The 11,711-nt window shown below is 28.6% G+C and overlaps 3 protein-coding genes across 3 annotated transcripts in view; 1 reads left to right on the top strand and 2 right to left on the bottom strand.

Moving 5' to 3' along the window:
* LOC112462470 overlaps positions 1-639 on the bottom strand; it is a gene marked incomplete at its 3' end in the record, with an annotated part of 1,816 nt that extends 1,177 nt beyond the window's left edge. Inside the window, exon 1 of the mRNA XM_025028270.1 lies at positions 576-639. Within this exon, the coding sequence (XP_024884038.1) occupies positions 576-629 (54 nt within the window). The remainder of the gene's footprint in view (positions 1-575) is intronic.
* Positions 640-3,405: 2,766 nt separating this feature from the next.
* Positions 3,406-5,254, top strand: LOC112462448. The gene is made up of 2 exons (XM_025028232.1): positions 3,406-3,459; positions 3,778-5,254. Exons 1-2 carry the CDS (start codon positions 3,430-3,432, stop codon positions 5,047-5,049), a joined length of 1,302 nt encoding a protein of 433 aa, XP_024884000.1. The 5' UTR covers positions 3,406-3,429; the 3' UTR covers positions 5,050-5,254.
* A 2,001-nt stretch (positions 5,255-7,255) lies between these two features.
* LOC112462452 lies at positions 7,256-8,931 on the bottom strand. The gene is made up of 2 exons (XM_025028241.1): positions 8,876-8,931; positions 7,256-8,060 (listed from the first exon to the last, which is right to left on the bottom strand). Exons 1-2 carry the CDS (start codon positions 8,924-8,926, stop codon positions 7,404-7,406), a joined length of 708 nt encoding a protein of 235 aa, XP_024884009.1. The 5' UTR covers positions 8,927-8,931; the 3' UTR covers positions 7,256-7,403.
* Positions 8,932-11,711: the final 2,780 nt, after the last annotated feature.

Here is an 11,711-nt window from a genome sequence, read left to right as displayed (position 1 = left end):
ATATATATATATATATATATATATATATATATATATATATATATACACACACTTGCGATTATATATTAGTATAAGATGAATGATATAAATAAGAATTATAGTTTCATTAAGATTACTTAACATTACGTATACTAGATGTAGAAATCAAAAATATATAGAAAAATATATATAGAAGTCTAAAAATATTTATAAATTGGAATAAAAATTAAAATAGAAATATGTAACAAAAGAGTTATATAGGTTCTTTCTATATTTCTTTCTTTTCTTTGTTCTTGTTTTGTTTAAATTAGATTTTTAGATATAAATAAAATATTAACTTGGAAATTACAATATATGAGAAAAGTATAATATAGGAAATATAAAAAGATAAAATTAAAATACAAAGATATATGTAATCCGTTATTGATAAGAATTTATTTAAAAAAGTATTTATGTAATTAAATTTTTACTAAAAAACTTAAATTTGTATTAAACTGTGGATTAATCATTGAATAATTAAAATAAGGAGAGCGGTAATTCGTATAAATGCGATTGTTTAAGTTTGCAACATATATAAGATGTATAAAGAAACTTACCGTGTTAGAGCTGTAGATGCTTTTTGACAACTGTGGATAATTATCGTACTGCATTTATATACTGGTAATATCAAGTGCATGAAGTGGTTACAGAGAAATAGATAAGAAACAATCAGATTTAGATATAATATTGATTCACGCGAAAATATAGAAATTATTTGATAAGCTTTTAACCGTAAAAACATATAGAATTTTGCAAATATATATATATATATATATATATATATATGCATATATATGCATAACAATGCATATATATATGCAAAATTCCATATGTTTTTACGCTTAAAAGCTTATCAAATATTTTTCTAGATTTTCGTGCAAATCGATATCTGAATCTGATTGTTCCTTATCTAATTATGTGTAATGTATGTGTGTGTGTATCACATGTATCATATATATATATATATATATATATATATATATATATACCAGGATGATTTACTTAAGTATTAACACACTTATTACCTTCTGAGATGTTAGAAATATTGAGATAAGGTTTTCACTGAAATAAACGTCAGAAATCAACTGAAGCAGCTACTAATTTGCCGAATTGCAGTTTTTTTTGTAGAATTTTTATTTGTAAAAATTCTGGCTCTTACTTTGATTTTTTTAATAGACTTATTTGTTTTTTTTTATGTAGTACACCAAAGTTGATTGAAAGACAAATACAAAATAAAGTTTGTTATATTTGAACAAATAATTGTCACAAAAACAGCGTAAGTTTGGACATTTTGTCACATGTCATGCATATATATGTTATATTTTATTTGTTTATATATATATATATATATATATATATATATATATATATATATATATACAGACATATTATTATAAAATAGTATATATAATATATATTATACATACAATACATATGAACTAAAAAATAACTAAACTATATGAAAATAATACAACTCTGTTTCTTATTATACATACGATAGGGGAGACCGGGACTGGTTGTGACATTTTTTCTATAAAGTGTCTCAACTCTTTGATTATGTTGTTCTTATAAATGAATCTAGGTTTGCTAGATTCAGTAACTAATCGGGATTTAAATTTAATAATAATTTTATCTAACCGCTTATTAGAAATTATATAAATTAAAAAATTCTGAAAAAAGAGACATGTAACTTTTTATCCCACACCAGGGGCTGGTTGTTACACCACACGGAGTAAATTGTTTTAATTTTAAGATTAAATATTAAAACACAAATATTTGTAAAGTTTATAAAAGTAAGGTTTATTGTAAACAGAAGAAATTAGAGAGTATATACCACAACATACACATTTCTGCTTATTTAGATAACAAGTGCTAGACCAATAGACAAACCTGCGTTTTTGACGGTTGCTTGTCCGGGCTCCTCTCACAAGAACGCCAGCGCCACTAGCTCGCGCGGTATGTCTTCCGACACTGGCGTGATCATTTATCTCTTTCTAACGTTACTATAGCGTTTTCGGTTTAGCTACCGTTGGCACTGTAACAACCTACCCGTGTAACAACCAGCCCCAGTCTCCCCTATATATTCGTAAAATTTGTATTTGTATTTATTTAGATTTAATGCATATTTGATTCGCCCATTTTTGTATAAAACAAATGACTGACTTTTATGCTTAAAGAATATTTCAGTCTTAATATTTCTACTTATTTTATCTTAAAAATCTTATTTTAATATCCGCCTATCTTTTATGATATAATTATTTTTAATAAGTTGTGTTATCTGTTTGATTTGTGCAATATCTTATGAGTGTTTGACGAATTGGTTTATTCGCTATTGTGTTATCTGTTTGATTTGTGCAATATCTTATGAGTGATTGACGAATTGGTTTATTCGCTAATCTTAAAATCATAGATTATACATTTTCTTCGTCGAGAAAAAATAATGCTTCCACTTCACTTTGTATCATAAAATTTATTAAGTCCATAATTAAATTGTTTTTTTTTCCGGATTGTTAATGATAATTACATTCAAATCACATCAAATTTGCCAAAACATTCTTAAAACAACTTATTATTGATAACAACTTTCTTATTTTTTGTTATTAAATAAGAGTTATAGATAAGTTAGTCCAAGATAACATTAAAAACCAATTTAGTTCACAGAATAGATTTATCTCTAAATTTATAGTAACGCGGCAATTATTAAAAATAACGAGATCAAAACAAAAATTTATTGCTAATATAGTATTAGTTCGATGTGTAATAAAAAGATTAAAAACACGATATCCCTTTATATTGCTACGATTCTTTGTGTTATAATAAAGGATATTATAGAATATTCCATGTTGCAAAAAATATTAAATATCATATGTGAAACATCAGATATGTAGAAAGAATTAATTATCAAAGTGATAAAATAAAAAAGTTCTGATAACGAGTATTAATCTTATTTCGCTAAATAATAACAATATTTTTACTAGAATTTATAATTTAATAAAATGAGTTATAAATCGAATTAAAAGTGAGTTATATCAAAATAAATAGTAATTTTTCTTTACCGCGTAATAAGATTTATTTTACTAAAAGATAAAATAAATCTTAGTAATAAGATTTATTTTACTAAAAGATAAAATAAATCTTATTACAGTAAATGTGATTTATATTAATAGAATTGTTCTAATATAACAAGAACTTTCTATAGATAAAATCTGATAAAATGTTTTGTTCTTTTGAATAAGAAATGGCAAAGTAAACAATATGATATTTTATAATACTTGTTGTGTCCATTCACTTATCAAGTAACACATCACACATCAACTTTATCTTATCTAATCCTCTATTAACTGATTCGCCTAACAAGATTCCAGATAACTGCTTTTCGTATATAAATCTACAGTAACCAACTTTATATGAATGTCACTTTGCTTATCCGTAGCTGTCACAGTAAGTAAAAACAAAACCTCTTATAAAAGATCAATATATAAACATAAAAAGTGGATTAAATGAAATTGCATTTAAAGAAAAGAAGTAAATTGCACATAATTAAGAAAAACATTAATTAGATAATAATAATTATTTCCTTTTATCATTCAATATAATCGCAAATGGAACAATCATAATTAAAAAGTTTAATATATTTTTCAAAATAATTTTTTTTGTTGCGTTACATTTATACATTTATTTATTTTATATACATATAAAAATGTACATTGTAATACATTCAATAGTAATTTCTTACGCGTGAATGTATTATATTTATAGATGAAGTTGACGTTAACGCTGTTTGCCGTCTTGGCCATTATCGGTCTGGGACAAGCTCGCCAATTCCCGGATTTTGGCAGTGGTCCCCTTCACGAGGATATTCATGACTTTTTGGACCTAATCCCTGCTCCAGAAATTAAGGCAATCATACTAGATTACGTATCAGAAGATGCTGAAGTACAAGAAGTTGTTAATTATCTTTTAACTTCGACTGTATTACGAGACCTGGTGGTAGATGTGGAAGCCATCCCTGAAGTGATCAACTTTCTGAACTATGTGCAACATGAAGGAGTCGATATTTATCTTCTAGTAAACCAAGTTAACAAAGTTCTTGGTATCGCTGAACTCATACCACCTTCTCATGCGTATTCTGCGAACATACAGAGGACCGGTGGGCTTGCAGGACTTTTTAAAGACATCAAGAAAGTGATCCCTTTTAACAAGTTCATTCGCAATTATGTGCATAAGATGAAGAGCTCTTCAGCCTTCATCGGCTTCATCCACCAACTCAGGTCCCCCAACTTTCAGCAGCTCGTAAACAAACTCTACCAGGTTAGATCCTTCCAAATCATCGTGAATGGGCTCAAAAGTAGAGGAGTGAATACGCAAATCGTAGCGGATGTCATGTACATAGTCCTCGGCATTACTGTACCGAACGGAATTCTTGTTCACCAGGAGCGTACACTGGATGACGAATTGATGGATTTTTTGGACCTTATTGAGGACCCGTTTATGGAGGTACTGATCAAGTATATGGCCGAAGATAAAAAAGTACAAGACGCTCTGGTATACATGTTTACACCTGAATTTCATTCCATTCTGCGTGACGTCGAAGTTCTTGAGGAACATCAAGCATTAGTAGCATATCTCGAGAAGGCTGGATTGAGTGTTGTCGATTATATCCAATCGTTGCACAAAGCCATTGGCATGGAGGGTTATGTGCCGCCTAAAATAGAGAGCGTTTTCGAATCTCAGGTTGGAATGCAGAAAGTCGGTGATGGAATGAAAGGAATGATCGAGGAACTTTGGGATACACTACCTATCGATGAGATTGACGCTCTTTACAAAGACAAGCTGCAGAATTCAAAGGTCTTTGCTGATTTTATCGAGAAGATTATGTCCCCGGAAATGCAGAAATTAATCGATAATTTGTATGGAAATCAAACTTATAAAAATTTTGTCACGACGACCAGAGAAAAGGGATTGGAATTACAGGAAGTAACGAAACTTACTGCTAGAATATTTGGTCTTAAGTTCCCATATTACAATTAATATATGTAATATTTTAAACGCGTATTTTAAACATGTATCCTCTTATTTTATGTCGTTATACATTGATGTAATGTATGTAATAGATGTAAAAATAGATGTAAAAATTGCAAATAATAATTTAATATTTACTTAGCTTTTTATTCTCATCTTTATGTTACATAAAACAAATAAAATAAAACAATTAAAACAATATATTGAGCAATGGCATTCTTGAATCAAACAATTATTTAAATAATTATGTAATTCAAGAATGCCATTGCTCAATATATTGTTTTAATTGTTTTATTTTATTTGTTTTATGTAACATAAAGATGAGAATAAAAAGCTAAGTTCGTTTTAAATACCAATATAAATAAGTTCTTCTTACATCGCTTTAACTTATAAATTTTAGTTTAATATAATTTTCTTAATATTCCAGTCTTAACTTAATACATAACTTTCTCCTTCAACTACTTACTTCTGTTTCGCATGTACTTTCTTTAAAATTAGTTTTGTGTCACAACAAGGCAACTTGCGGATAACAGCATACACAGGCATTTACATTGTTTCTACGTCAGCCAGCTATGTGTGATTATAATCATGTGATATTAAAAACACTTATTTATTCTAATAAAATTTTTAAATTTAGTAATAAATATTCGGTTGAATAATGAAAATATGTAGTAAATTTGTTTGTAAAAAGAGAGAGAAAGTGAATATATATCTTTAAAAAATATCACACTCCGAGAAGGATACTGTCAACTCAAAACATTTCGATGTCGAGTTAAGCCCATATTACGTTAGTTATTTCACAATTAAAAGAAATTTCAATTAAATTTGTTTTTTTTTTTTCTGAAAATTGTACATTTTTTAGTTGTGACAGTGTTCTTCTCGGAATACGATATGCTTCAGCACAAAGTAAAGCTCGCAGTAATGATAAAAAATAGAATATTAAGAATATATATATATATATATTTTTTTTTATAAAACTAACAATAAGTATAAAGTGTTGAAAGCGCAAATAATTAAATTAAACTTAAGAATTTTAAATTTATGTCATTTCAAGATTTGTAATATTAGGTAATGTAGAAAATAAAACGGTTTTAATGCGATTTTTATTTATTTTACATGTTTTTTATAAATAAACCAAATCAGAAACTTTGCCAGTAAATAATTAACAATAAAAATAGATTTTTCATGGAACGCTAAACAAGACTAATTGCAAATTATGAAATATCGTTGAAACTGATATCGATATAACGATTTATCGGAGGCAAAAGGTTATCGATAAATTTTTTATACTGTTCCACGGTAATATCGATATCTAGATATTATCGATTTATCCCTAGAGACATCTCTAGAGACATGTGGTGATATTTATCGCAATAACCGCGGTAAATATTTAAAGTTAATAAACCAGTAAGATCGATACCATTCTTTAGGTCAACGGTATGTATAATTAAACCAAATCAGAAACTTTTTCTTTTGCCAATAAATAATTAACAATAACAATTTTTTATTCGACCTAACTGGCCATTTTTATTAATTACAATTAACCTGACGTTTTGATCGTTGGTTTTCAATTATAATCGTCATGACGTTTTGACCATTGGTTTTGATCCTTCTCAATCGATGTATAACTTTTGATGCTAATAAACGTCGTTTTTTAAAAATAAAAAATTACTGTAAAGAATTTATTACAAAACATATCACTCTCCAGCCAGAATTGAAACCTAGACTTCCCTGCAATCCATGACGGGTGTCTTTATTCCAATTCGACCACTGAGTGCAGTGATATTTATCACAATAACCGGTAAATATTAAAATAAATAAACATCTTATTATTATAATTTACGATTATAATTGTTCAAAATCAATGGTCAAAACGTCGGTCGTGACGATTAGAATTAATAAAGATGATCACTTGAAAGAATCTTGATATTTCTCATATTTAATTACGATGCTAATTCATGTTTTATTTAAAATAATTAATCATTTTTAGTACGTAAGTAAACTTCTTTTAAGTAAACTTAAAAGTAAAGGGAATATATATTTTATTCTTAATGAATTTCTTAGTTTGTAATACAACATTACAAATCTTGAATAATTTTTTGAAATAAGGTCTATTAAAGCAATATTTAAATATATAAATTTTTTCGTCTTTAATACAATATAGGGACATGGGTAAAAAGAAAAAAGTATAGCACATCTATAAGAAAAAAAGCTTATTTATTATTTTGCATAAGTAAAGTACACAATTGCATGGCTGAATAGTTTATAACAATTTTTTGAGTGTTATAAAAGCGTTATTGACGCAATAGAAAAAAATTCTTTGCATGGATTTAATTATTTTTTAATATATAACGATGCCATCTCTAATATTGAACGACAGAATAGAAAGGAAGCTCGATGCCGAGGATAGTTTTCAGCAAGTCCCTGACGAGCTTAAGATCAATGTTCGCGTTTGCAGCGTGTCTCAAAAGCTCCTGGCATTTGGGGTGAACATAAACCTTGTTGACGAGTTGCTCGAAATTCGGGGACTTCAGTTGAGCGATGTAGTCTTGGAACACCGGGGAATTTTGCATCTTGGTTTTGTAAAGGTCGATAAGGCGAGGGATAACAGGATTAATGACGGCCCTGATATCATCGGCATATCCGCGGAGTCCACCAGTGATCTGTTTATCAACGGCGAAGTTGGCTTGGGTGATTCCGAGCCAGTTGAACAACATGTCTTTCAGTTTGTAAACGTCAACGCCGGCGTTATAGGCGTAGTCCATCAGAGCTTGCATCTCAGGTAGAACTTCGATGTCTTTCACGAGCTGCTTGAAGCCGTCGGATTTGAAGTATCGGATCATAGCTTGGAATTCCGCGTCCTGGGAATAATACTGGAGGGTGATTGAAGCTATTTCTTGCTGCGGCAAGAGGTCCAAGAAATCTTGAAGCTCTTTAGCAAGTTCACCTCGGCCGACATTGGGGATTCGCCATGCGGTGGACGTAGCCACGAAGGCCAGCAATGCCAATGTAAATTTCATCTGCGAAAATAAATTTTGCTTAGATTATTGACGTCTTTAGAGATACATTATAATTATATATGTTGTACGTTGTAGTTATATCTTATTATGTTTATGGCATAATAATTGTGCATAACGAATTTTATATTGGGCTAAGACTAATTGTAAGTAGTCAATAAAAATGATTTTATCAAGTTAGATTTACTTATGGATCATTAATAAAAAGTATTTTTGATTACATTTATGGCCTATATAATTCTAAAATAACATTTTTGAAATATATTGGTTAGATATTTATTATACTAACTGCGTTTTATGTATGGTTTTATATCTGGTATCGAATTTATGGTATTGCAAATGTCACTAAATTTTTATCGTATATTGCTGATTAAACTATATCATATCAAATTAATCTACTTAAAATATAAATAAGTTGTTATTTTAATTAATCACTTATTAATAAAATAAGAATAAGTTATTTTTATGATACAAGACAAATAGTAAAATAATAACAGTACTTATAAAATAAATGTGAATATTAATCTGAATTCCATTCCTAATCGATTATAATATAAAGTAGCCATATCTTTGACAAAATATTTGTAAAATATTAAAATAATATACTTAAAACAAGTTTTGAGTAAATAACGTTTAATTCTTTATGCATATTATATAATTTCTAATTATTATAAAGAAAAATAGTTTTGTATAATGCTAAAATAGAGAAATAGAGAGTAATAATATTATCCAATTCTTACATATATTTTTACATATAATCTGTAGTTATTTAAATTACATACACAAAGTGCTTAACTAATGACGATGTCGGTACTCACCTTCGAAGTATTGCTATTGTGATACTTCTTGTGATTCAAGAAAGTGTGCATTACGGTTTCTGCCGCTGGTTTATATACACACGAAGCTATAACCCTTGTTCCTGCGATTCATGATAAGATTATGTATAAGATAATCTGAATGCATGTATAGATAATCTGAATGTGAGAAAAGTAGATATTTTTAAGCCTATATCTTTTTTTAAATTTATAGAAAAAATATAAATTACGTATTTTTTTAATTTGTCTTTACATATTTGATAATTATGAATAAGTGTATATGTGTATATAGAATAATTACCATATGAATTATTAATATAAAAGCATCCGGTAATTTGATGTAACGTACCAAGAAATTATGATTAATATTCCGGACATTTAATCGTTGATAAATTACAATTTTAACATATTTTTATTGTTATTTTAATTTTATTGGGTTCCAAAATATCTCGTGTTTAAAATCTCTTAATTTTACATGATAAAAAAACGAAAATAAAATTTAAGGTGGAAATATCAGGCAGATTCGAGTATCAAATCATAATTAAATATTGACTTTAAGATATCTAATGATTGTATCAATTACTGGGCGATTGTCTCAGCATTAGATTATAATAAAAATATAAATCATAGCATGATAAGATGTACTTAATATAATTAAATATATAATTGAAAAAAACTGTTTTTGCTATTTATTAGGACAAGTCTAGAAAAAAATGGATTTTCTGAACAGTTTTATAATATCTTTTACATTAATCTAAAAAATAAAAAATTTTGAAATATTGTACTTCACATTTCTTTGTGATATTAAATTTGATTTTGTTATTTTTTTATTATTATATTAAGATTATTAAAAGAAACGTAAATAAAATCAATTTGTAATCTTTCTTTCAAAATTCAGTCGATAAGATGTAAGTAGGTTATCATGAAAAATTAACCATTGCTCCCTGTTATTCATAGCGTACAGGTGCTACAGATTTCAGTAAACTGCTTTTATCTCCTGAATGCTGCGTGATAAAAGTTTCCAATGACTCATATTATCTTAAAATAGAGAATCTCTATAATTAATATAAAATAAATATCTGATAAAAAATTATATTACATTTTATAAAATAATTTTTTTAATGCATTTTATTTCATAATTTTGTTAAAATAAAAATATTTAAAAATCTTTGCCAAATTCTTAAAAGGATGGAGAAAAAGACAGAGAAAGTGATAAGAAAAATAGTTTATAAAGAAAATATAACATATACCTACGTATAACTGATTTTAATAGATCTAGGAGACAACTGTTGGTATTCGTTTAATTTTCTTTGTTTATACAAATAAACATGGATACTTTATTATTTTGCACTTAATTTTGCTAAGAATCGATTCAAAACTAGCCATTTCGAATCACATTCTCGTTACAGACCCAAAATACTTTTTAATTAACTTTGAAAAGTTTTATTTTTCGCAACACTGTTGCTGTTTTGAAAGATGGATTGACTCCGAACTTGTTCAATAAAAAAACTCGGGTATTATCGTTGCGTTTTCGTTAGTACGCTTAAAGTTTTGCCGATCGTAAGAGAAAACGGGTCATGCACCATGTGCTACGAATGATTCTCTGGAGGACTTTGGAATAGGCTCGCGCCTATTCGATAAATATGAAAAGATGATGTTAGCGCAGGTGGCACTAATTTAAAGAAGAGAAGCTAAAAGATGCTTGAGTCGGTATCCGGTTTTTCGTGCTGGAGATGAAAAGAATACCTTTAATTGCGAGGTAGCTACGCTTAGGCACGAAGAAAGCAAAACTGCAGAGACGGCATGAAACGGGAGAAGGGAGAGTGTGGAGGCCAACGGTGCTTCCCTAATTAAAATTGTTACAATTTAATAAGCTTCGGAACTCACCATTGGCGCGTCGTAATGGGAAGTCGTGAGAAGAATAAGTGAGATAGAACGAAACGAGGGAGAGAATTCTGGGAAGGGGAATAAGGGAAAATCGGACGCTTAAACGAGCGTCTTTGAGGGTTGCGGACAAAGAGGCTGCACGAGGGTGAGAAAGGGAAAGGAAAGAGACAAAGGGGAAGAGGCGTAAGGGTGCAGAGGAGAAATCGTCTTCGCGATCTCTTAACTTTTCCACTCAATATGGAGCGTGAACTATATACTTTATTTCCTGCGATATAGCTTTTGCAAAAGGTTTAACGCGATTTTATGATTTTGCTGCCATTTTCTTTCATCATTGAGGTGCAATTACTAAGTACAAGAAAAATTATGTACAACATTTTAATTAAATAACTTATAAGAATATTACATTAATTCTTTTATTTTTGCGTTGTTCAAAAATTTTTGTGCCAAAAATGTGTAAATCTTTACAGCTATTCTCTTAATTGTTACAGAAATTAATGAATTAATGCTGTACTATTACATTTGGAGTTTTTATGAGTATAATATAATATAGAATAGAGTTACAATAATAATATTATTAACAACTAATATTTATAACAACAAATTTATAAATATAAATTAGTTGTTAATAATATTGTTATATTGTAATAATTTTTACAAAAATCAGTTTACAAAACATCTAGCTGTTAGATGAATTTCATTTTTAAGGAAAAAGAGAGACATCTCAGAGTCTTCTGTATCGCAACACTATGTTTAATTGGCAATAGCGGTAACATCGGTTTCATAATTGTACTTTGGAGGAGATCTCCGTTTCCTTCGAAGTTCCACCTGCACAACGGCGAGTCATATCAAATTATTTTCTCCTGCTGGCCAGAAAACTTTTGCCCGATATTATGGCGGCATGTGGCGGTAACAGCCTGCCGTGCCGGTTCTATCGTTACGGACGTAACGGCCT

Source organism: Temnothorax curvispinosus, unplaced genomic scaffold (genome assembly GCF_003070985.1).
Source record: "Temnothorax curvispinosus isolate PA1 unplaced genomic scaffold, ASM307098v1 QBEX01012454.1, whole genome shotgun sequence".
NCBI lineage: Eukaryota > Metazoa > Arthropoda > Insecta > Hymenoptera > Formicidae > Temnothorax > Temnothorax curvispinosus.
Note: the sequence above shows the minus strand (reverse complement) of the source record. Positions and strands in the feature narration are given on the sequence as shown.

Coding starts and splice junctions, on each gene's coding strand:
- LOC112462448 (XM_025028232.1), top strand. CDS start 3,430: ATGTCACTTTGCTTATCCGTAGCTGTCACA. Junction 3,460..3,777: donor GCTTATCCGTAGCTGTCACA/GTAAGTAAAAAC, acceptor TTATATTTATAG/ATGAAGTTGACGTTAACGCT.
- LOC112462452 (XM_025028241.1), bottom strand. CDS start 8,926: ATGCACACTTTCTTGAATCACAAGAAGTATCACAATAGCAATACTTCG. Junction 8,061..8,875: donor ACAATAGCAATACTTCGAAG/GTGAGTACCGAC, acceptor TTATTTTCGCAG/ATGAAATTTACATTGGCATT.